The sequence below is a fragment of the Pristiophorus japonicus genome, unplaced genomic scaffold, assembly GCF_044704955.1.
Source record: "Pristiophorus japonicus isolate sPriJap1 unplaced genomic scaffold, sPriJap1.hap1 HAP1_SCAFFOLD_676, whole genome shotgun sequence".
NCBI lineage: Eukaryota > Metazoa > Chordata > Chondrichthyes > Pristiophoridae > Pristiophorus > Pristiophorus japonicus.
In genome coordinates, this window is record NW_027254589.1 from 198,336 (window position 1) to 224,108 (window position 25,773).

The window sequence follows — 25,773 nt, forward strand, 5'->3', positions numbered from 1 at the left end:
TTAAAGTAATGTGTGACCGTAGTCCTTTATTACAGGTCTCAGAGTGCCCCTCCAGCCTGTGAGACCTCCTTATGTACCAGTGCTCCCAAGTGATTGTGGGATCTCTTGGGACTCCAGGGAATGAGCCCTCTGGTGGTTAAACATGGTATTTACAGGTTTACATGTATATCAACACTCTTCCCATCGCCCACCGCCCCCCATAGTCAATAGTGTAACCATTTACAATGTGAGTCAATCTGGGGCCTTCCTTTCCCTGGTTGATCGTCTCGGTGCAAATGCTGGTTTTGGTGAGTCGTTTGTTGGGCCCTCGCTGGGCTGCTGTGCAGCTGGCCTTGCAGGGCTGCTGGAGGTGGTGAGTCCTGCTGGGCTGCTGCGGGTGATGGGTTCTGCTTCGTGGTCAACCGCTGGGTCGGTTGCCACTTGTGTGTGTGTGTGTTGGGGAGTCGAAAAAGGTAGAGTCTATTGTTGGTTGTTCTGGATAGTCCATGAATCTGAGTTTGGTTTGGTCCAAGTGTTTTCTGCAGGTGAGTCCATTTGAAAGTTTGACCACAAACACCCTACTCCCCTCTTTGGCCATGACAGTGCCGGGAAGCCACTTGGGACCATGTCCATAGTTCAACACAAATAAAGAATCATTAATCTCGATTTCGTGTGACACATTTGCACGATCATGATATGCATTCTGTTGAAGCCACCTGCTCTCTACCTGTTCGTGTAGAGCAGGGTGGACTAATAAGAGCCTTGTCTTAAGTGCCCTTTTCATGAGCAGTTCAGCGGGGAGAACCCCAGTGAGCGAATGGGGTCTTGTGCGGTAACTAAGCAAGACTCAGGATAGGTGAGTCTACTGTGAGTCTTCAGTTAGTCTCTTTAAGCTCTGCTTGATTGCTTGCACTGCTCGATCTGCCTGACCATTGGAAGCTGGTTTAAACGGGGCAGATGTGACATGTTTGATCCCATTGTGGGTCATGAACTCTTTGAACTCGGCACTGGTGAAGCACGGCCCATTGTCACTTCAAAGGACATCAGTCAGGCCGTACATGGCAAGCATGGCCCACAGGCTTTCAATGGTGGCAGTGGACGTGCTTGCTGACATTATCTCACATTCAATCCATTTGGAGTACGCATCTAATACCACAAGGAACATTTTTCCCAAGAATGGGCCTGCATAGTCGACATGGACCCTGGACCAGGGTTTGGAGGGTCAGGACCATAAACTTAGTGGCGCCTCCCTGGGTGCATTGCTTAACTGTGAACATGTATTACATTTGTGCACGCAGGACTCTTATGTCTGCATCGATACCAGGCCACCACATGTGGGATCTGGCTATCGCTTTCATCATTACGATGCCTGGGTGGGTGCTGTGGAGATCACTGATGAAAGTGTCCCTGCCCTTTTTTGGCACCACTACCCGATTACCCCACAAGAGGCAGTCTCCCTGTGTCGACATTTCATCTCTGCGCCGCTGGTACGGCTTTATTTCTTCCTGCATCTCTAGTGGGACATAGACCAACTCCCATGAAGCACACAATGTTTTTACAAAGGACAGTAAGGAGTCCTGGCTCGTCGAGATTCTAACCTGTCGGGTGATAACAGGTGATTACTCACTCTCGAATGCTTCCATTACCATAACTAAATCTGCGGGCTGTGCCATCTCCACTTCTGTGTTGGGCAATGGCAGCCTATTGAGAGCATCGCTACAGTTTCCTGTGCCTGGCCTTTGGCGGATTGCATAGTTGTATGCGGACAACTCTCTGGATGCGGACCGATGCATTCGTATTTATCCCCTTACTTTCAGAAAAGAGGGATATAAGTGGCTTATGGTCGGTTTCCAATTCAAATTTGAGCCCAAGCAGATATTGATGCATTTTCTTTACCCCATAAACACATGCTAATGCTTCTTTTTCAATCATGCTGTAGGCCCTCTCAGCATTAGACAGACTTCTGGATGCATAAGCAACCGGTTGCAGTTTCCCAAATTCATTAGCTTGTTGCAATACACACCCGACGCCGTATGACGACGCATCATATGCAAGTACCAAACACTTTCATGCATCATACAACACAAGCAATCTGTTAGAGCATAACAGTTTCCTAGCTTTCTCAAAGGCATTTCTTGGCTTTTACCACATACCCATTCATCTCCTTTACGCAGTAAAGAGTGCAGGGGTTCTAACAATGTGCTAAGACCCGGTAAGAAGTTACCAAATTAGTTCATGAGTCCTAGAAACTACTGCAGCTCCGTCACGTTCTGTGGTCTTGGTGTGTTCTTGATTGTCTCCGTCTTCGAATCGGTGGGCCTGATGCCATCCGCCGCGATTCTTCTCCCCAGGAACTTCACTTCAGGCGCCAGGAAAACTCACTTTGAGCGTTTTAGCCTGAGCCCCACACAATTAAGCCGACTAAGAACCTCCTCCAGGTTCTGCAGGTGCACGATGGTGTCCCGACCTGTAACCAAGATGTCGTCCTGGAAGACAACAGTGCGCGGGACCGACTTCAGCAAGCTTTCCATGTTCCTCTGGAATATCGCCGGGGCTGAACGAATCCCAAACGGGCATCTGTTGTAAATGAAGAGACCTTTGTGCGTGTTGATGCAGGTGAGGCACTTCGATGATTCCTCCAGCTCCTGCGTCATGTAGGCCAAGGTCAAGTCCAGCTTTGTGAACGTTTTTCCTCCCACCAGCGTCGCAAACAGGTCGTCTGCCTTTGGTAGCGGGTATTGATCCTGCAGTGAGAAACAATTGATAGTTAGTTTGTAATCACCAATGTTGGGGAAGTCCAGAACCAGGGGTCACAGTCTAAGGTTAAGGGGTAAGCCATTTAGGACCGAGATGAGAAGAAACTTCTTCACCCAGAGAGTAGTGAACCTGTGGAATTCTCTACCACAGAAAGTTGTTGAGGCCAATTCACTAAATGTATTCAAAAAGGAGTTAGATGAAGTCCTTACTACTAGGGGGATCAAGGGATATGGCGAGAAAGCAGGAATGGGGTACTGAAGTTGCATGTTCAGCCATGAACTCATTGAATGGCAGTGCAGGCTCGAAGGACCGAATGGCCTACTCCTGCACCTATTTTCTATGTTTCTATGTTTCTATGATTCTGACGGTGCCGTCTTTCTTGAGGACTGGAACAATCTGACTGGCCCAGTCATAACGGAATGTCACCTGGGCCAGGAAATAGTGCGGGGAATCCTGTTAGACCGCTCTAACGCATGTGTAGAAAATGTGCAGGAGCCCATTTTACATCTTGTAATCTGTGGAAATGAATGCTAATGGTGGCTAGCAGGATTCCCCAGTTTTCCCAGGAGCAATGTCCATTGTGCTCTGCTCACCCACATAAAGTGAGCCAGTGCTTTCAGCAGGTCGGTATGCAAAGGGCTTCTGGCTTTTCCACAGCAGCGTTTTTGATGATGGACGTGGGATTTGAGAGCTGCGGCAGTTTTGTTTTATTAGTTGTGATGCACTGCATTGGAATTATTCCACATCACAGGATTCGCCAAAGTCCAAGGCATTGTTGTTGGTATCCGTGCCCACCTTGGACCCTACACATTACACCACGGTCTTCCTGAACATCCGGGGGCTTCGAACCCCCTCAATGTGCAGTTCAGTGACCAGCTCATCATGCGGTGAATGTTCTAATCCCTCCATTTTAAGACCATCCACTGTGCCTTAACTCTTTCAAGGAGAAGGCAGACTGGGATCATGGTTCCTGAGAGACAAAGGCTATCCTCTGAGCCCTGGTTCCTGACATCATTGTGACAAGCGGGATCAAAGACACAACATGATGCACGCAGTCACCGGGATCATTAATCTCCAAGATGCAACAATGCATTTCTAGTCCTGACCCCATCTCCAAAATACACTGGCCCAATACACCCTTACCAACATAGACCTCTGCACTAACTCAACTACCATAGCTGCCCAGCCTATTGCCTGCTAATACCTAATTCTGCACTGTCAGACGGAAACTGTCTGGTCACAGGTTGGGCCTCTACTCATTGGCATTCAGAAGAATGAGAGGTGATCTTTTCGAAACGTATAAGATTATGAGGGAGCTTGACAAGGTGGATGCAGAGAGGATGTTTCCACTGATAGGGGAGACTAGAACTAGGGGGCATAATCTCAGAATAAGGGACACCCCATTTAAAACTGAGATGAGGAGGAATTTCTTCTCTCAGAGGGTTGTAAATCTGTGGAATTCACTGCCTCAGAGAGCTGTGGAAGCTGGGACATTGAATAAATTTAAGACAGAGATACACAGTTTCTTAACCGATAAGGGATTAATGGGTTATGGGGAGCGGGCAGGGAAGTGGACATGAGTCCATGATCGGATCAGCCATGATCTTATTAAATGGCGGAATAGACTCGAGGGGCCATATGGCCTACTCCTGCTCCTATTTCTTATGTTCATTGTTTTCGGTCCCCGCCACAAACTCCGTTCCCTAGCCACTGACTCCATCCCTCTCTCCAACTTCTGCCTGAGGTTGGACCAGACTGTTCGCAAACTTGGTATTATATTTGACCCTAAAATGAGCTTTTGACCACATATCCTCAACATACGACCGCCTATTTCCACCTCCGTAACATCACCTGTCTCTGCCCTTGCCTCAGCTCATCCGCTGCTGAAACCCTCATCCATGTCTTTGTTACCTCAAGACTTGACTATTCCAACGCACTCCGAGCTGGCCTCCCATATTATATCCTACGTAAACTAGAAGTAATCCAAAACTTGGCTGCCCGTGTTCTAACTTGCACCAAGTCCTGCTCACTCATCACCCCTGTGCTCGCTGACCGACATTGGCTTCCAGTTAAGCAACGCCTCGATTTCAAAATTCTCATCCTTATTTTCAAATCCCTCCATGGCCTCGCCCCTCCCTATCTCTGTAATCTCCTCCAGCCCCACAACCCCCCCGAGATATCTGCGCTCCTCTAATTCTGCCCTCTTGAGCATCCCTGATTATAATCGCTCCACCATTGGTGGCCGTGCCTTCTGTTGCCTGGCCCCAAGCTCTGGAACTCCCTGCCTAAACCTCTCCACCTCTCTACCTCTCTTCCCTCCTTCAAAACGCTCCTTAAAACCGAAGTCTTTGAACAAGCTTTTGGTTACCTGCGCTAATTTCTACTTATATGGTTCAATGTCAAATTCTTTATCTCAAATAATACTCCTGTGAAGCACCTTGGGACATTCACTACGTTAAAGGCGCTATATAAATACAAGTTGTTGTTGTTATGTATAGGAGACAAACATAACCCACTTCAATCAGGAGGAGTCGATCGAACATCAACCAAACGGTCATGAATTGTGCAGAATTTCATTTTAAGAGAGAGACGTTCTTTGAAACTTCTGTGCTCTTTCCTGCTCACAGCAGTGCCAGTGTGAAGTTGTACAGAGACATTCACTGATATTTATGCTCACAGCAGTGCCAGTGTGAAGTTGTACAGAAACATTCACTGATATTTATGCTCACAGCAGTGCCAGTGTGAAGTTGTACAGAGACATTCACTGATATTTATGCTCACAGCAGTGCCAGTGTGAAGTTGTACAGAGACATTCACTGATATTTATGCTCACAGCAGTGCCAGTGTGAAGTTGTTGTACAGAAACATTCACTGATATTTATGCTCACAGCAGTGCCAGTGTGAAGTTGTACAGAAACATTCACTGATATTTATGCTCACAGCAGTGCCAGTGTGAAGTTGTTGTACAGAAACATTCACTGATATTTATGCTCACAGCAGTGCCAGTGTGAAGTTGTTGTACAGAGACATTCACTGATATTTATGCTCACAGCAGTGCCAGTGTGAAGTTGTTGTACAGAAACATTCACTGATATTTATGCTCACAGCAGTGCCAGTGTAAAGTTGTACAGAAACATTCACTGATATTTATGCTCACAGCAGTGCCAGTGTGAAGTTGTTGTACAGAAACATTCACTGATATTTATGCTGTAAATGAATCATTGACTTTCTGTTTCTGCACCATCTCCCTAGGCCCCCCGCTGGAGAGCTTAACCCGGTGTATGCAACAGTCAGTGGTAAGAAACCCAATTCATTACTCATTCCGTTGATTAGTCCGAATAATGTTTATTGTTTTGTGATGTTTCTAAAAATCAATCGGATGAATCTTGTACTTATTGTTATCTCTGAAAAATGGAACACTTTCCCATTTCAAGCACTCAATAGCTGCATCAAGCTGGTGAAGATATAGGAGAGTCAGCTGTGGAATAAAGCTCCCTCTGTCGGGCATCACTAATGTGCCTCACCCTCAGACTTGGAACAGAGCTCACCACTGGAACAATTTCTACTTCAATTCTTGCCACCTCTCTCAGCAATGTTGATGTTTAGTGTCCAGTGAGGGATGTGTTGTCCTGAGGTCTGTAAGAGCCACGTGGAGACGGACACACAGACACAATCTCCATCCCTCCAGCCGCGGCCGATTTCAAACCCACTCCCACTGGTGAGCAGACAGAGTTCAGTTACCCCCATTGGAACGTTAACCTTGGAGTTGGTGCTGTGTAGATGTGTTGCAGCTCACTGCTCCCAGGTGAAGCAATGGACACAGGATCAACCTACTTCATATGTGAACATTTAATGCTGCATTTATACCACACAAACCAGACTCATGATGTAGTATACGTGGGAAGTGACGCAGTGTGTGTGGGGAGTGAGTGTATGTGGGGAGTGACACAGTGTATGTGGGGAGTGACGCAGTGTATGTGGGTGTGTGTGTGTGTGCGGGGAGTGTGTGTGTGTGTGCGGGGAGTGTGTGTGTGTGCGGGGAGTGTGTGTGTGTGTATGGGGTGTATGTGTGTGGGGAGTGTGAGTGTGTGTGGGGAGTGACGCAGTGTATGTGGGGAGTGACACAGTGTAGGATAGGCAAGCAGAGTTATGGATGAGCTAAAGTTTATGTTCGGCGGAGGATGTGAGGCCAACCAGGAGAGCACTGCAATAGTCGAGTCTTGAAGTGATAAAGTCAGGGTGAGAGTGTCTGCAGCAGGTGGCCAGAGATGGCCGATGGTTTTTTAATCATTCACAAAGAGCATTTATTGCCCTTGGGAAGGTGCAGCCCGTGAGGTGATGCTACTCCCACAGTGAGTATATTTCTTGGTCGCAGTTTGTTACAACTGTGTGACTTGCTTGGTCATGTCAGAGGGCAGTTAGAACTCAACCACATTGCTGTGGTCTGGAGTCACATATAGACCAGATTTCATTCCCTAAAGGACATTGGGGAACCAGAATCTGGTAGTTTCATGGTCACCATTACTGATACTAGATTTTTATTGCAGATTTATTTAATTAGAACCATAGAATAGAATCCTAGAATGGTTACAGCACAGAGGGAGGCCATTCGGCCCGTCGAGCCCGTGCTGGCTCTCTGTAAGAGCACTTCAGTGAGTCCCTCTCTCCCGCCCTCTCCCCGTAGCTCTGTAAACCTGTTCCCTTCGGGGACTGACCTATTCCCTTCTGAAAGCTACGATTGAATCTGCCTCCATCAAGCTTTCAGGCACTGCATTCCAGATCATAACCACTCGCTGCGTCAAAAGGTTTTACCTCATTGGTTCTTCTGACAATCACCTTAAATCTGTGACCTCTGGTTCCCGACCCTTCCACCAATGGGAACAGTTTCTCTCTATCTACTCTGTCTGGACCCCTCATGATTTTGATCACCTCTCTCAGATCTCCTCTCAATCCTCTCTGCTCTAAGGAGAACAACCCCAGTTTCTCCAGTCTGTCCATGTAACTGAAGTCCCTCATCCCTGGAACATTCTTGTAAATATTTTCCGCACCCTCTCTAAGGCCTTCACATCCTTCCTAAAGTGTGGTGCCCAGAATTGGACACAATACTCCAGTTGAGGTTGAACCAGTGTTTTATACAGGTTCATAATAACTTCCCTGCTTTTGTACTCTATGCCTCTATTTATGAAGCCCAGGATGCCAAATACTTTTTTAACCACTTTCTCATCCTGCCACCTTCAACGATTTGTGCTCATGTACCCCCAGGTCTCTCTGTTCATGCACCCACTTCAGGATTGTACCTTTTAGTTTATATTTCCTCTCCTCATTCTTCTGATCAAAATGTATCACTTCACACTTTTCTGTGTTAAATTTAATCAGCGACCTGTCCGCCCATTTCACCAGCCTGTCTATGTCTTCCTGGTCTGTCACTATCCTCCTCACTGTTCACTGTACTTCCAGATATTGTGTCAGCTGTACATTTTGAAATTGTGCCCTTCATCCCCAAGTCCAAGTCATTAGTATATATCAAGAAAAGCACTGGTCCTAGTCTCGTCCCCTGGGGAACACCACTGTATACCTTCCTCCAGTCCGATAAACAACCGTTCAATGGGGAAAGATTGGATTTACTGCGGTTGTTTCCTTTGGAACAGAGGAGACTGTGGGGACACCTTATCGGTGTGGATAAAATTATGAGGGACCTAGATAGAGTGGATAGAAAGGACCTATTTCCATTAGCAAGAGGGGTCAATAACCAGGGGACCTCGCTTTAAAGTCATTGGTCGGAGGTTTAGAGTGGACTTGAGGGGAAATTTGTTCACCCAGAGGGTGGTGGGGATCTGGAACTCACTGCCTGAAAGGGCGGGCGATGCAGAAACCCTCACCACATTTAAAAAGTACTTGGATGTACACTTGAAGTGCTGTAACCTACAGGGCTACGGACCTAGAGCTGGAAAGTGGGATTAGGCCGATAGCTCTTTGTCGGCCATCGCCAACACGATGGGCCGAATGGCCTCCTTCTGTGCTGTAAATTTTGATGATTCTATGGGGCTGAAATTCGCCCCTCTCCTGAAGGCCTGTTACCACCGTAAATCAGCGGCCCCACTGCGGAGTGGAGTGGCCGGGGACTTTTGCTGGAATGGCTGCTGCTAGCCCAATTGCTCTCCCGAGTTTTCCCGGCGGTGCCCCGATCCCACCCTTACCACCCCTCTGCTGCCGATCGGTGTTAAACACATCATCACCGTGCACACTGCCGATCCAACCCCCCGATAGCGACATTCCCCTGGGAAAATCTTCGGCCCACTCGGCGGTGCCAAAACAACCTTTTCCCGGTGGCCCGGTGAGGCTGTGGCCTTTTGCAGCGGCCGTGCAGCTTCCCTTAAAGGGGAGGACCCACTGCCGCTGCCGCCATGTTTTTCTTGTCGGCCGACTGCCAGGTCAGCCCGACAATTATACCGCGGGTTCGGCCGGGCCACCAACAGGCAGCATGGGGGCCGCTGGCCCGGTCGAGACCCTCCCTGGTGCCCCTGTGGACTGAAGTTGAAGGGGACAGTTGCGGTGACGCGTGGCGTGATGATGTCATCGCGGCGGTGAATATGCACCGCCCCCAACATCCGCCCCTCAGTTGCTGTCACCGCCACGTTTTTGCCGCTCCGGTGTAGTCATCGGCCCCATTATGATCGACTTCCGGATAGAAACAAGAAAAAACACAGAGCGTAATTTCCCGAAAGAGTCGACCCGAACTGCAGCTGTGGTAAAAAATATCGAAACGGGATGCGTGCGGGGGGCATTGTGTGCCCCTATGACTCTATGACACTCTCCTTTTCCTGTCACTTAGCCAATTTCATATCCATGCAACTGTGGGGTGTTCGACAGATAGAGCGAGGGGCGAGGCTATGGAGGGATTTGAAAATAAGGATTAGCATTTTTAAGTCGAGGTCTTGTTTAACTGGAAGCCAATGTAGGTCAGCGAGCACAGGGGTGATGGGTGAGCGGGACTTGGTGCGAGTTAGGACACAGGCAGCCAAGTTTTCGATTACCTCTCGTTTACGTATGGTAGAATGTGGGAGGCCAGCCAGGAGTGCGTTGGAATAGTCAAGTCTAGAGGTAACAAAGGCATGGATGAGGGCTTCTGCAGCAGATGAGCTGAGGCAAGGGCAGAGACGAGTGATGTTACGGAGGTGGAAATAGTGAGGTACAACGTCTGGGTAATGTTGCCGAGGAGTAACATGTAGATGTGAGAAAGGAGGGGGCCAAGGATCCATCTTTGGGGGAGGTTTGAGAAGAGAAGCTATTGATGCAGATAAGTGGAAGCACTGAGCTGGAGGAGAGATGTTGGACGATGATTGTGTGGGTCGACTGTGTCAAAGGCTGCATAGAGGCTGAGGAGGGAGAATGCAGCATGGACACAGTCACACAGAATGCTGGTGATGACGTTGGCTCGGGCCATTTTGGTGATAAACATGGACGTTGCATTGGGTCTGTCAGCGGCTGGCCTGGAGATCGAGGAGGTGGAGGGTGTCACAGAGAGGAAAAGCACAGATGTGCTTATATCTCGAGTCTGGCACCCACTCTGACTCTGCCCAGCTACTACACTTTCACAGCTACTTGGCCATACCTGAGGAGACCCGTCTTTTCTGTCTCCACTCACGAAGCAGTCTGTGACAGAGTTATGCCACGTACTGAAGCCAGGAATCCAGAGTGGGCCGAGCACAGGGACAGACATGGCCATTGTGGGTGAACATCACAACATTGAGCTTTTGTTCAGATCCTTTCAAGCCACCACTGGAGACATTTGTAACATTAGTATTACTTCAGTCCGCTGATGCCGCAAGCAGGCCCTGGGAGCCGAGGTTTGCAGGGGAAACACCTTCGTCACTTTGTCCATTGAAAGGAGGCAACAGCTCGAGTGGGCACAGCACTTTTACCTGTTGCAGCTTCTGTAAAGTGCAGGGTCTCATCGATGGCACATACACAGCCAACAAGACCCATAATGACTATCCCAAGGTGGGCATCTATAGCAAAGGCTTCTATCCATCATTGTACAGGTGGTGTCAGACCACAAGTACAGAATCATTCAGGGGAATGTGCACCAGTCCAGCCTGGAGTGACAGCCTGGATTATGGGCTCAAGTCCCTGGAGTGGGGCTTGAACCCACCATCTTCTGACCCCGAGGTGAGAGTGCTACCCACTGAGCCACACCTGACTCCCGTGGTGTACAGTGTAGAGCACTGACAGAGTGTGTGGCTTATCACCACATGTGTGCTGCATGGTTTGCTGCAGGTTGCTGAGTGGGATACAGTCGAAGAGTATTTGACCACACTGGTTTCACTGTGATTATCAGTCATACATGTGGCAGCTATAATAAACTCACACAGGTTCTTATATTTCAGCTGCAACCCAGACTAATAAACAGGCAGCCGCATCCTCGACTGTGGTGAGTACTGAGCAACAGCTTTTATACTGATATCCTGCTGTTAAATACACCTCATCACTTCCTCTCCAGCCCTGGACGTTATAGTGTGTTTCTTTTACTTATGACCAGTGTTCTTCTGAAGGAGCTGACTCTTGCTGGGGAACAGTTTACAAATGGCAACAGCCCCTCCCGATATCACACCAAGCAACTGTTTATCATGTGTAGCTTGGACAGTAACCAGTAACCATGGCAGTGAGTGAGGGAACATAGGAACAGGAGCAGGCCATTCAGCCCCTCGAACTGTTCCGCCATTCAATTAGACCAGGGCTGATCTGTATCTCAACTCCAGCTACCCGCCTTGGTTCCGTAACCCTTAATACCCTTGCCGAACGAAAATCTATCCATCTCAGTTTTGAAATGTTTAATTGACCCCCCCAGCCTCAGCTTTTTTGGGTAAGTTCCAGATTCCCACTGCCCTCTGTGTGAAGAAGTGTTTCCTGATTTCACCCTGAATGGCCGAGCTCTAATGTTAAGGTCATGTCCGGACTCCACCATCCAGAGGAAATAGTTTCCCACAGTACCTTCCCTATCAATTCCTCGGATCATCTTAAACACCTGAATTCCATCACCCCTTAATCTTCTATACTCGGGAATACAAGCCTGGTCAGTGCAACCTGTCCTCATAATCTAACCCTTTTAGTCCCCGAATCATTCTGGTGAATCTCCACTGCACCCCCTCCGGGCCAATATCCTTCCTGGGCTGCGGTGCCTAGAACTGAACGCAGTGCCCCTGATGTGTTGTAACCAGAGTTTTATCCAAGTGTAGAATAACTTCCGCCCTTTGTATTCCAGCTCCCCTGAGATAAAGGCCAACATTCCATCAGCCTTTGTAATTATTGTTTGTACCAGTCCCCTGGGTTTTATGATTTCTGTGCATGGACTCTTAAATCTCTCGCTCCTCCACAGTTCCTAGCTTCTCGCCATTTAAAGATATTCTGATCTATCTCAGGTGGAGCTCGGGTGGAGTTGAGTAACACGTGGTGCATCCCCTTAAAGCCATAAGGTCGAATTGCCATACCTTGTTCACGGAAACAGAAATTCATCAGTGTGATCGTGTGACTCTGAACAAGCATTGAATTCGTTGTCATTTACAAAAACGAATATTGAATTTCCTGCTGTAGCAAAGCCTGTCATCTGGGTCACTTGGCGACTCTGATAATGTCACTGACCAGCTCCAGCCGTTCGAAAGTGGAAGCTTTTTCAATGCCTGGGTCCATATAAACAACATCTACAGACTCTCCCTTATCGAGCACCTTAGCTACCACCTCAAAAAATTCAACTAAGTTCGTAAGACATGAGTTAGGCTTTACAAATCCATGCTGGCTCTCTCTGACCAGCTCATATTGTCCAAGTGCTCAGCGACCCTCCCTAATAATAGGCCCAGCCTGATCCTGAACTCACGTGACTTTCACAGGTTGGGGTCTAGTTTGACTCCCGGGCCGGGGACTAGTGGTCAAATGACCGACTGAGGGAGTGATGGTCAGGTGACTGACTGAGGGAGTGATGGTCAGGTGACTGACTGGGGGGGGGAGATGGTCAGGTGACTGACTCGGTGAGTGATGGTCAGGTGACTGACTGGGGGAGCGATGGTCAGGTGACTGACTGGGGGGGGGGATGGTCAGGTGACTGACTGGGGAAGTGATGGTCAGGTGACTGACTGGGGGAGCGATGGTCATGTGACTGACTGGGGGAGCGATGGTCATGTGACTGACTGAGGGAGCGATGGTCAGGTGACTGTTCCAGTGGTGCCGAGCTCCCCCTCCTCCCTGCGATTGTGAGCCACCGGCCTCATTTAAATCTGTCGTTCCATGGCCCGTGGGTCGGGTCGGGTCGGTGTGAGCACAGCCCAGGCTCCTGCCCGCTCCCACCCGAAATGGCAATCGGGGTCCCAATGACATTGTGACTATTACTGCGGTGGGAATACTCTGAGCCCGCTGGGTGTGACTGGACCCTGGGTGATGGTGGGTCAGGATGTCATTAGGGAGAGAAGGGATAACGTAAGGTGCTCCTGTCCCTGAGTGAGAGCGAAGCCTCCGGCTTCAGCCTGTCCCAATCCCTCTGCTCCCAGGCACAATCATTTCCAAGCGGCTCCCCTCCAAAGGCTCTCGGGGTTGTGTCTGTGGGCCCTCCTGTCCCGGCCTCCTCTCTCCTGTTAAGTCGCACCTTATTGTGCAGGCAGAGGGACGGTGAGCTGCTGGAAGGGTCAGGAGCAGGTGCCGCAGATTATTGGTGTGTGTGGGCACCCGACACGAGGCTGGGATTTGTTCAAAGGGATTGTCTCTGTGAAACCCTTTGTGTGTTTCCCAATCTACTAGTTTCCCACTAACCTTGGCCACCAATGCGTATAAGGTGGCCAAGGTTAGTGGGAAACTAGAAGATTGGGAAAATATTAAACGACAGCAAAGAATAACGAAGAAAGCAATAAAGAAAGGAAAGATAGATTACGAAGGTAAACTTGCGCAAAACATAAAAACAGATAGTAAAAGCTTTTACCGATATATAAAACGGAAAAGAGTGACTAAAGTAAATGTTGGTCCCTTAGAAGATGAGAAGGGGATTTAATAATGGGAAATGTGGAAATGGCTGAGACCTTAAACAATTATTTTGTTTCGGTCTTCACAGTGGAAGACACAAAAACTATGCCAAAAATTGCTGGTCACGGGAATGTGGGAAGGGAGGACCTTGAGACAATCACTAACACTAGGGGGGTAGTGCTGGACAGGCTAATGGGACTCAAGGTAGACAAGTCCCCTGGTCCTGATGAAATGCATCCCAGGGTATTAAAAGAGATGGCGGAAGTTATAGCAGATGCATTCGTTATAATCTACCAAAATTCTCTGGACTCTGGGGAGGTACCAGCGGATTGGAAAACAGCTAATGTAACGCCTCTGTTTAAAAAAGGGGGCAGACAAAAGGCAGGAAACTATAGGCCGATTAGTTTAACATCTGTAGTGGGAAAAATGCTTGAAACTATCATTAAGGAAGAAATAGCGGGACATCTAGATAGGAATAGTGCAATCAAGCAGACGCAGCATGGATTCATGAAGGGGAAATCATGTTTAACTAATTTACTGGAATTCTTTGAGGATATAACGAGCATGGTGGATAGAGGTGTACCGATGGATGTGGTGTATTTAGATTTCCAAAAGGCATTCGATAAGGTGCCACACAAAAGGTGACTGCAGAAGATAAAGGTACGCGGAGTCAGAGGAAATGTATTAGCATGGAGATAGAACTGGCTCGATCTGGCTCAGCCATGATCTTGTTGAATGGCGGAGCAGGCTCGAGGGGCTAGATGGCCTACTCCTGTTCCTAATTCTTATGTTCTTATGTTCTTATGTGTGTGCGTGTGTGTGGGGAATGTGTGTGTGTGGGGGGAGTGTGTGTGTGTATGTGTGGGGGGGGGGAGTGTGCGTGTGTGTGTGGGTGGGGAGTGTGTGTGTGGGTGGGGAAGGTGTGTGTGTGTGTGTGTGTGGGTGGGAAGTGTGTGTGTGTGTGTGTGTGTGTGGGGAGTGTGTGTGTGTGTGTGTGGGTGGGGAGGGTGTTTGTGTGTGTGTGGGTGGGGAGTATGTGTGTGTGTCGGTGGGGAGTGTGTGTGGGGAGTGTGTGTGTGTGTGTGTGGGTGGGGAGTGTGTGTGTGTGGGTGGGGAGTGTGTGTGTGTGTGTGTGTGTTTGTGGGTGGGGAGTGTGTGTGTGTGTGTGTGTGTGGGGAGTGTGTGTGTGGGTGGGGAGTGTGTGTGTGGGTGGGGAGTGTGTGTGTGGGTGGGTGGGGAGTGCGTGTGGGTGGGGAGTGTGTGTGTGTATGTGTGTGAGGGTGGGGAGTGTGTGTGTGGGTGGGTGGGGAGTGTATGTGTATGTGTTTGTGGAGAGTGTTTGTGTGTGGCTCAGTGCCAGTGACAGACAGCAGCCAGAGTCTGTGCGTGTTGCAGTGAGGCCTCGGACAGGAAGCTTTAAAAGAGCAGGAACCGGTCTGAGTGCTTTGTCACAGTGCAATTATGAGGATATGTTGCATGAACTTGGCTTGTATTGTCTGGGGTTTCGAAGGTTGGGGGATGATTTAATCAAGGGTTTAAAGTGAGAAAGGGACTTGCTATAAATTTGACTTGTGGGGCCGGAGGAACAGGAAGGTCCCTCCACCCTCTCTCCGCCAGTAATCCCCCTCCCCTCGTCCCTCCGCCAGTAATCCCCATCCCTCCCTCTGCCAGTAAACCCCCTCCCTCCATCCCTCCGCCAGTAATCCCCCTCCCCCCCTCCCTCCGCCAGTAATCTCCCTCCCCCCGCTCTGCCAATAATCCCCCTCCCCCGTTCCGCCAGTAATCTCCCTCCCTCCCTCTGCCAGTAATCTCCCTCCCTCCGCCAGTAATCCCCCTCCCTCCCTCCCTGTGCCAGTAATCCCCCTCCCCCGCTCCGGCAGTAATCCCTCTCCCCTCCTCCCTCCACCAGTAATCCCCCTCCCTCCCTCCGCGAGTCATCCCCCTCCCACCCTCCTTCCCTCCACCAGTAATCCCCCTCTCTCCCTCCCTCCGCCAATAATCCCCCTCCCTCCGCCAGTAATATCCCTCCCTCCCTCCCTCCGCCAGTAATCCCCCTCCCCCTCCTTCCGCCAGTAATCCCCCTCTCTCCCTCCCTCCGCCAGTAATCCACCTCACTCCCTCCCTCCACCAGTAATCCCCCTCCCTCCCTCCCTCCACCAGTAATCTCCCTCCCCGCTCCCTCCCTCCGCCAGTAATCTCCCTACCTCCCTCCCTCCGCCAGTAATCCCCCCTCCCTCCCTCCCTCCGTATACCCCCTCCCTCCCTCCCTCCATAAACCCCCTCCCTCCCTCCCTCCCTCCGTAAACCCCCTCCCTCTCTCCCTCCGTAAACCCCCTCCCTCCCTCTCTCCACCAGTAATCCCCCTCCCTCCCTTCCTCCTGCCAGTATTCTCCCTCCCTCTGCCAGTAAACCCCCTCCCTCCCTCCCTCTGCCAGTAATCCCCCTCCCCCCCTCCCTCCGGCAGTAATCCCCCTCTCTCCCTCTGCCAGTAAACCCCCTCCCTCTCTCCCTCTGCCAGTAATCCCCCTCCCCTCCTCCCTCCGCCAGTAATCCCCCTCCCTCCCTCTGCCAGTAAACCCCCTCCCTCTCTCCCTCTGCCAGTAATCCCCCTCCCCCCTCCCTCCGCCAGTAATCCCCCTCCCTCCCTCTGCCAGTAAACCCGCTCCCTCCATCCCTCCGCCAGTAATCTCCCTCCCTCCCTCTGCCAGTAATCTCCCTCCCTCCGCCAGTAATCCCCCTCCCTCCCTCCCTCTGCCAGTAATCCCCCTCCCCCGCTCCGGCAGTAATCCCCCTCCCCTCCTCCCTCCACCAGTAATCCCCCTCCCTCCCTCCGCCAGTCATCCCCCTCCCTCCCTCCTTCCCTCCACCAGTAATCCCTCTCCCTCCCTCCCTCCGCCAATAATCCCCCTCCCTCCCTCCCTCCACCAGTAATCTCCCTCCCCGCTCCCTCCCTCCGCCAGTAATCTCCCTACCTCCCTCCCTCCGCCAGTAATCCCCCCTCCCTCCCTCCCTCCCTCCCTCCGTATACCCCCTCCCTCCCTCCCTCCCTCCGTAAACATCCTCTCTCCCTCTCTCCGCCAGTAATCCGACTCCCTCCCTTCCTCCTGCCAGTATTCTCCCTCCCTCCGCCAGTAATCACCCTCCCTCCCTCCCTCTGCCAGTAATCCCCCTCCCTCCCTCCCTCCGCCAGTAATCCCGCTCCCTCCCTCCCTCCCTCTTCCAGTAATCCCCCTCCCTCCCCTCCCTCTGTCAGTATTCCCCCTCCCTCCCTCCGCCAGTAATCCCCCTCCCCCCTCCCTCCCTCCGCCAGTAATCCCACTCCCTTCCTCCCTCCTGCCAGTAATCCCCCTCCCTCCCTCCCTCCCTCTGTCAGTAATTTCCCTCCCTCCCTCTGCCAGTAATCCCCCTCCCCCTCCCTCCCTCCGCCAGTAATCCCCCTCCCCCCCTTCCTCCCTCCGCCAGTAATCCCGCTCCCTCCCTCACTCCCTCCTGCCAGTAATCACCCTCCCTCCATCCCTCCGCCAGTAATCCCCCTCCCCCTCCCTCCCTCCGCCAGTAATCACCCTCCCCCTCCCTCCGCCAATAATCCCCCTCCCCCTCCCTCCGCCAGTAATCCCCCTTCCTCCCTCCCTCCGCCAGTAATCTCCCTCCCTCCCTCCCTCTCTCCGCCAATAATCCCCCCCCTCCCTCCCTCTGCCAATAATCCCTCTCCTTCCCTCCACCAATAATCCCCCTCCCTCCCTCCACCAGTAATCCAGCTCCCTCCCTCTCTCCCTCCGCCAGTAATCCCCCTCCCTCCCCTCCCTCCCTCTGCCAGTATTCCCCCTCCCTCCCTCTGCCAGTAATCCCCCTCCCCCCCTCCCTCCCTCCGCCACTAATCCCGCTCCCTCCCTTGCACCGCCAGTAATCTCACTCCCTCCCTCCCTCCGCCAGTAATCCCACTCCCTCCCTCCCTCCCTCCTGTCAGTAATCACCCTCCCTCCATCCCTCCGCCAGTAATCCCACTCCCCCCTCCCTCCCTCCGCCAGTAATCCCCCTCCCCCTCCCTCCCTCCGCCAGTAATCCCCCTCCCCCTCCCTCCGCCAATAATCTCCCTCCCCCTCCCTCCCTCCGCCAGTAATCCCCCTGCCTATCTCCCTCCACCAGTAATCCCCCTCCCCCTCCCTCCGCCAGTAATCCCTCTCCCTCCTTCCGCCAGTAATCTCCCTCCCTCCCTCCGCCAGTAATCTCCCTCCCTCCGCCAGTGATTCCCCTCCCTCCCTCCACCAATAATCCCCCTCCCCCCTCCCTCCGCCAGTAATCCCCCTGCCTACCTCCCTCCACCAGTAATCCCCCTCCCCCTCCCTCCGGCAGTAATCCCTCTCCCTCCTTCCGCCAGTAATCTCCCTCCCTCCCTCCCTCCGCCAGTAATCCCCCTCCCCCCTCCCTCCCTCCGCCAGTAATCCCCCTCCCCCTCCCTCCGCCAATAATCTCCCTCCCCCTCCCTCCCTCTGCCAGTAATCCCCCTGCCTACCTCCCTCCACCAGTAATCCCCCTCCCCCTCCCTCCGCCAGTAATCCCTCTCCCTCCTTCCGCCAGTAATCTCCCTCCCTCCCTCCGCCAGTAATCTCCCTCCCTCCGCCAGTGATTCCCCTCCCTCCCTCCACCAATAATCCCCCTCCCCCCTCCCTCCGCCAGTAATCCCCCTGCCTACCTCCCTCCACCAGTAATCCCCCTCCCCCTCCCTCCGCCAGTAATCCCTCTCCCTCCTTCTGCCAGTAATCTCCCTCCCTCCCTCCCTCCGCCAGTAATCCCCCTCCCCCCTCCCTCCCTCCGCCAGTAATCCCCCTCCCCCTCCCTCCGCCAATAATCTCCCTCCCCCTCCCTCCCTCCGCCAGTAATCCCCCTGCCTACCTCCCTCCACCAGTAATCCCCCTCCCCCTCCCTCCGCCAGTAATCCCTCTCCCTCCTTCCGCCAGTAATCTCCCTCCCTCCCTCCGCCAGTAATCTCCCTCCCTCCGCCAGTGATTCCCCTCCCTCCCTCCACCAATAATCCCCCTCCCCCCTCCCTCCCTCCCTCCGCCAGTAATCCCCCTTCCTCCATCCCTCCACCAGTAATCCCTCTCCCTCCCTCCCTCCGCCAATAATCCCCCTCCCTCCCTCCCTCCCTCCCTCCCGCCAGTAATCCCGCTCTCTCCCTCCCCTCCCGCCAGTAATCCCCCTCCCGCCAGTAATCCTCTCCCCCCCTCCCGCCTGCCAGCTCACCCTCCCGCCGTGTTTGGGCAGGACAGCGACGGGGCCTGTGCAGAGCAGGCCTGAGAGTTAGAATCTCCCGGGCCTCACGGTGTGAAGGGCCTGATGGTCTGCCGTACGGCCCAGCCCCCAGCTCTCACTACTCCCGCCTCGAGTTAATGTCGAGGGTCAGACGTGAGCAAAGGCCACTGAGACCAGGTACCAGAGGCCCCCGGAACGTTACTGAGGGCCAGTGCCTTTAGCAGGACACTGACGGAACCTCAGCTTATGTATAAATGAGAGGGGATCCCGGCTCTGCCTCTGATGTGGGTTGATGGGTTTGTGCTTTAAGTAAGTGCGTGGGTTGGGGGAGAGGCCTGTTTCCGTGTGGTAATCTGTGTATTTATGTATGTCACTGTGTTTCAGTCGGAGGAAGGAGAGCTGTATTACGCCGATATTCAGTTCCTGCGACAGAAAACCGTGGGCCCGACATTAATAATCAGTGAGGAGACAACCGAATATGCTGCCATCAAACGCCCATAGTGACTGGGAATACATTCTTTAGCACCTACAAGTGGTTTGGTGAAGGACAGTGTTTGTGGCCGGTACCTCCGATCCCACAGGACCTCAACAACAACAACAGCTTTTATTTATATAGCACCTTTAACGTAGTAAAACGTCCCAGGCACTTCCCAGCGCGTTATAAGACAAAACAGATAAATTTGACACTGAGCCACATTAGAAGAAATTGCGGCAGATGACCAAAAGCTTGGTTAAAGAGGTAGGTTTTAAGGAGCGTCTTAAAGGAGGAAAGAGTGGTAGAGAGGTGTTCACTGAGGTTTATTGGTATTTCTGCTCAATAATTATTGTCGAATTTCCTCACCAAAGGTGCAGAGCCCTGTCGGACTGAAGTCCCATAGGTCCCGGGGCCCACCCCTCCCTCGCCCCAAGTGACCATTCTTCACACGTGAGCCTTTGGGGCATCATTCTATCCTCACTCACTGCCCACACTTTCTGTCAGGGGTCACTAGGTTGTGGTTAGAAACAGGAATCCTCACCCGCTCCCTGACTCAGCTACACTGAGGTAAATGTATGTGTTTCCACTGGGACCCTGTCTCAGGATAGATAGTGAGACCCACACACACCGCTGGGACCCTGTCTCAGGATAGATAGAGAGACCCACACACACCACTGGGACCCTGTCTCAGGATAGATAGTGAGACCCACACACACCACTGGGACCCTGTCTCAGGATAGATAGAGAGACCCACATACACCACTGGGACCCTGTCTCAGGATAGATAGTGAGACCCACACACACCACTGGGACCCTGTCTCAGGATAGATAGAGAGACCCACACACACCACTGGGACCCTGTCTCAGGATAGATAGTGAGACCCACACACACCACTGGGACCCTGTCTCAGGATAGATAGAGAGACCCACACACACCACTGGGACCCTGTCTCAGGATAGATAGTGAGACCCACACACACCACTGGGACCCTGTCTCAGGATAGATAGTGAGACCCACACACACCACTGGGACCCTGTCTCAGGATAGATAGTGAGACCCACACACACCACTGGGACACTGTCTCAGGATAGAGAGACCCACACACACCAATGGGACCCTGTCTCAGGATAGATAGTGAGACCCACACACACCACTGGGACCCTGTCTCAGGATAGATAGTGGGACCCACACACACCACTGGGACCCTGTCTCAGGATAGATAGTGAGACCCACACACACCACTGGGACCCTGTCTCAGGATAGAGAGACCCACATACACCACTGGGACCCTGTCTCAGGATAGATAGAGAGACCCACATACACCACTGGGACCCTGTCTCAGGATAGAAAGTGGGACCCACACACACCACTGGGACCCTGTCTCAGGATAGATAGAGAGACCCACACACACCACTGGGACCCTGTCTCAGGATAGATAGTGAGACCCACACACACCACTGGGACCCTGTCTCAGGATAGATAGAGAGACCCACACACACCACTGGGACCCTGTCTCAGGATAGATAGTGAGACCCACACACACCACTGGGACCCTGTCTCAGGATAGATAGAGAGACCCACACACACCACTGGGACCCTGTCTCAGGATAGATAGTGAGACCCACACACACCACTGGGACCCTGTCTCAGGATAGAGAGACCCACACACACCACTGGGACCCTGTCTCAGGATAGATAGTGAGACCCACACACACCACTGGGACCCTGTCTCAGGATAGATAGTGAGACCCACATACACCACTGGGACCCTGTCTCAGGATAGATAGTGAGACCCACACACACCATTGGGACCCTGTCTCAGGATAGATAGTGAGACCCACACACACCACTGGGACCCTGTCTCAGGATAGATAGTGAGACCCACACACACCACTGGGACCCTGTCTCAGGATAGATAGTGAGACCCACATACACCACTGGGATATCCCTGGTCTGTTTGCCTCAGTACCACACAGTGCACTTTCCCACCAAACCATCAGGGGTGATTCTCTGTTACTAAAATTGAATAAATAAAATTGAATGTTCTCTAACTGTGCCAGTGAGCAATAACATGCTTCTTGACTAGAATCTGGGAGCACGAGTCTGATTGTGATTCAATTGGCTTTACGGTAATGAATTCCTATATCCACATCGCCCAGGTCTTGTGTTAACGGAGAGAGAAATGACCTGAGTTTTGCCAAATAGCGATATCTGGTCACTTCAATGGGCTGATGTTTAGTGTCCGGAATAAATAAAACATTAATTTGATGCAGGATTTGAGCCAATCAGAGACTGGTTTAAAGCATCTGGGAGAAAGGTTATTTAAATTTACAATAAAAAGCTTAAAGCGATGCATTTATCAAGTGGCAAATAAAAGTTAAAATAATGAGTGTAAGGATAGCTCAGCTCATCGGCTTCCAAAGAGCGACCTCAAATCAGACACATTTCCAGTGTCAGCCGTGGATCAATGGGCAGCTCTCTCGCCTCTGTGTCAGCAGGTTGTGGGTTCAAGCCCCACTCCAGAGACTTGAGCACATAATGGAGGCTGGCACTCCCAGTACTGTGGGAGTGCTGCACTGTCAGAGGTGCTGTCTTTTGGATGAAATGTTAAACGGAGTCTGTCCTCTTAAGAACATAAGAAATAGGAGCAGGAGTCGGCCCCTCGAGCCTGCTCCGCCATTGAATAAGATCATGGCTGATCTGATCATGGACTCGGCTCCACTTCCCCGCCCGCTTCCCATAACCCCTTCTTCCCTTATCGGTGAAGAAACTGTCGATCTCTGTCTTAAATATATTCAATGACCCAACTTCCACACTCTCCAGCCACGGGAAACAACCTCTCAGCATCTGCCCTGTTAATCCCCTTCAAAGTCTTTTATGTTTCAATGAGATCATTTCTCATTCTTCTAAACACCAGAGAGTATCGGCCCATTCTACACAATCTCTCACCATAAGGCCGTTGTATGTAAACAGTCCCATGGCACTATTTCGAAGAGCAGGGGAGTTATCCACGGTGTCCTGGCCAATATTTATCCCTCAACCAACATCACTAAAAAGATTATCTGGTCATTATCATATTGTTGTGTGTGGGAGCTTCCTGTGTGTAAATTGGCTGCTATGTTTCCTACATTACAACAGTGACTACACTTCAAAACTACTTCATTGGCTGCAAAGCAGTTTGGAACATCCTGAGGCCATTAGAGGAGCTGTATAAACACCGGAACAACACTTTCAGACACACCAGGAAAAGAGGGTAACCTTAGGACAGACATTGGGATCGGCTTCTTCACACAGAAGGTGATCTTCTCTCAGAGGGTTATAAATCTGTGGAATTCTCTGCCCCAGAGAGCTGTGGAGGCTGGGTTATTGAATATATTTAAGGTGGAGATAGACAGATTTTTGAGCGATAAAGGAATATAAAGGGTTATGGGAAGTGGAGCTGAGCCCATGATCAGATCAGCCATGACATTAAATGGCGGAGCAGGCTCGAGGGGCCGAATGGCCGACTCCTGTTCCTATTTCTAATGTTCTTATGTAACAGCTGGAATGTTTTCCCAGGCCACTGGATTCATTTAAGGAACAGCTGGATGGGACATGAGGGCTGGTGTTCCGGAGGGATGAGTCCAAGTGGGCTGAAGAGTTGTCTTCATCCAAACCCAATAAGCCTTTCTTTTCTTTCTTGTCCTATTTTCAATGTGTTCTGGCTGCCCCAATGGACGGGGCGGGTAAACCGGAGAAATTCAGCACTTGGTGCCGTCTTTTGGAGTGGGGCTCAAGTGGCCTCATCATCGGGGCACAGTGGGCATCACTAGCGGGGCGGAGTGGGGGCAGGGGTGAGTGACCATCACTAGCGGGGCGGAGTGGGGGCAGGGAGGAGTGACCATCACTAGCGGAGCGGAGTGGGGGCAGGGGGGAGTGACCATCACTAGCGGGGCGGAGTGGGGGCAGGGGTGAGTGACCATCACTAGCGGGGCGGAGTGGGGGCAGGGAGGAGTGACCATCACTAGCGGAGCGGAGTGGGGGCAGGGGGGAGTGACCATCACTAGCGGGGCGGGGTGGGGGCAGGGAGGAGTGACCATCACTGGAGGGGTGGAGTGGGGGCAGGGAGGAGTGACCGTCACTGGAGGGGCAGAGTGGGGGCAGGGGGGAGTGACCATCACTGGAGGGGTGGAGTGGGGGCAGGGAGGAGTGACCATCATTGGAGGGGTGGAGTGGGGACGGGGAGGAGTGACCATCACTGGAGGGGCGGGGAGGAGTGACCATCACTGGAGGTTGGGAGTGGGGGCGGGGAGGAGTGACCATCACTAGCGGGGCGGAGTGGGGGCAGGGAAGAGTGACCATCACTGGAGGGGCGGAGTGGGGGCAGGGAGGAGTGACCATCACTAGCGGGGCGGAGTGGGGGCAGGGAAGAGTGACCATCACTGGAGGGGCGGAGTGGGGGCAGGGGAGAGTGACCATCACTGGAGGGGCGGGGAGGAGTGACCATCACTGGAGGGGCGGAGTGGGGGCAGGGAGGAGTGACCATCACTAGCGGGGTGGAGTGGGGGCAGGGAAGAGTGACCATCACTGGAGGGGCGGAGTGGGGGCAGGGGAGAGTGACCATCACTGGAGGGGCGGGGAGGAGTGACCATCACTGGAGGGGCGGAGTGGGGGCAGGGAGGAGTGACCATCACTAGCGGGGTGGAGTGGGGGCAGGGAAGAGTGACCATCACTGGAGGGGCGGAGTGGGGGCAGGGAGGAGTGACCATCACTGGAGGGGCGGAGTGGGGGCAGGGAGGAGTGACCATCACTGGAGGGGTGGAGTGGGAGCAGGGAGGAGTGACCGTCACTGGAGGGGCAGTGTGGGGGCAGGGGGGAGTGACCATCACTGGAGGGGTGGAGTGGGGGCAGGGAGGAGTGACCATCACTGGAGGGGTGGAGTGGGGACAGGGAGGAGTGACCATCACTGGAGGGGCGGGGAGGAGTGACCATCACTGGAGGGTGGGAGTGGGGGCGGGGAGGAGTGACCATCACTAGCGGGGCGGAGTGGGGGCAGGGAAGACTGACCATCACTGGAGGGGCGGAGTGGGGGCAGGGAGGAGTGACCATCACTAGCGGGGCGGAGTGGGGGCAGGGAAGAGTGACTATCACTGGAGGGGCGGAGTGGGGGCAGTGAGGAGTGACCATCACTAGAGGGATGGAGTGGGGGCAGGGAGGAGTGACCGTCATTGGAGGGGTGGAGTGGGGGCAGAGAGGAGTGACCATCACTGGAGGGGCTGAGTGGGGGCAGGGAGGAGTGACCATCACTGGAGGGACAGAGTGGAACCAAGGAGGAGTGACCATCACTAGAGGGGCGGAGTGGGGGCAGGGAGGAGTGACCATCACTGGAGGGACAGAGTGGAAGCAAGGAGGAGTGACCATCACTGGAGGGGCGGAGTGGGGGCAGGGAGGAGTGACCATCACTGGAGGGACAGAGTGGAAGCAAGGAGGAGTGACCATCACTGGAGGGGCGGAGTGGGGGCAGGGAGGAGTGACCATCACTGGAGGGGCTGAGTGGGGGCAGGGAGGAGTGACCATCACTAGAGGGGCGGAGTGGGGGCAGGGAGGAGTGACCATCACCAGCGGGGCGGAGTGGGGGCAGGGAACATAAGAAATAGGAGCAGGAGTTGGTCATACGGCCCCTCGAGCCTGCTCTGCCATTTAATACGATCATGGCTGATCAGATCATGGTCTTAAATTTATTCAATGTCCCAGCTTCCACAGCTCTCTGAGGCAGTGAATTCCACAGGTTCACAACCCTCAGAGAAGAAATTTCTCATCTCAGTTTTAAATGCGCGGCCCCTTATTCTACTATCATGCCCTCTAGTTCTAGTCTCCCCTATCAGTAGAAACATCCACACTTTGTCAAGCCCCCTCATAATCTTATACGTTTCGATAAGATCACCTCTGAATTCCAATGAGTAGAGGCCCAACCTACTCAACCTTTGCTCATAAGTCAACCCCCTCACCTCCGGAATCAACCGAGTGAACCTTCTCTAAATTTCCTCCAAAGCAAGTATAACCGTTCGTAAATATGGAAACCAAAACTGCACGCAATATTCTAGGTGTGGCCTCACCAATACTCTGTATAACTGTCGCAAGACTTCCCTGCTTTTATGCTCCATCCCTTTTGCAATAAAGGCCAAGATTACATTGGCGTTCCTGATCACTTGCTGTACCTACATACTATCCTTTTGTATTTCATGCATAAGTTCCCCCAGGTCCCGCTGTACTGCAGCACTTCGCAATCTTACTCCATTTAAATAATAACTTGCTCTTTGATTTT

The 25,773-nt window shown here is 52.4% G+C and overlaps 1 protein-coding gene across 10 annotated transcripts in view; it reads left to right on the forward strand.

The window, feature by feature from the left end:
* Positions 1 to 20,183, forward strand: part of LOC139256021 (uncharacterized) — a 172,728-nt gene extending 152,545 nt beyond the window's left edge. For all 10 annotated transcript variants that reach the window (XM_070874089.1, XM_070874088.1, XM_070874094.1 and 7 more), the window contains 3 exons: positions 5,989 to 6,032; positions 11,124 to 11,167; positions 19,378 to 20,183. In XM_070874089.1, the coding sequence (XP_070730190.1) occupies positions 5,989 to 6,032; positions 11,124 to 11,167; positions 19,378 to 19,494 (205 nt within the window). In that variant the 3' untranslated portion in view covers positions 19,495 to 20,183. The remainder of the gene's footprint in view (positions 1 to 5,988; positions 6,033 to 11,123; positions 11,168 to 19,377) is intronic.
* Positions 20,184 to 25,773: the final 5,590 nt, after the last annotated feature.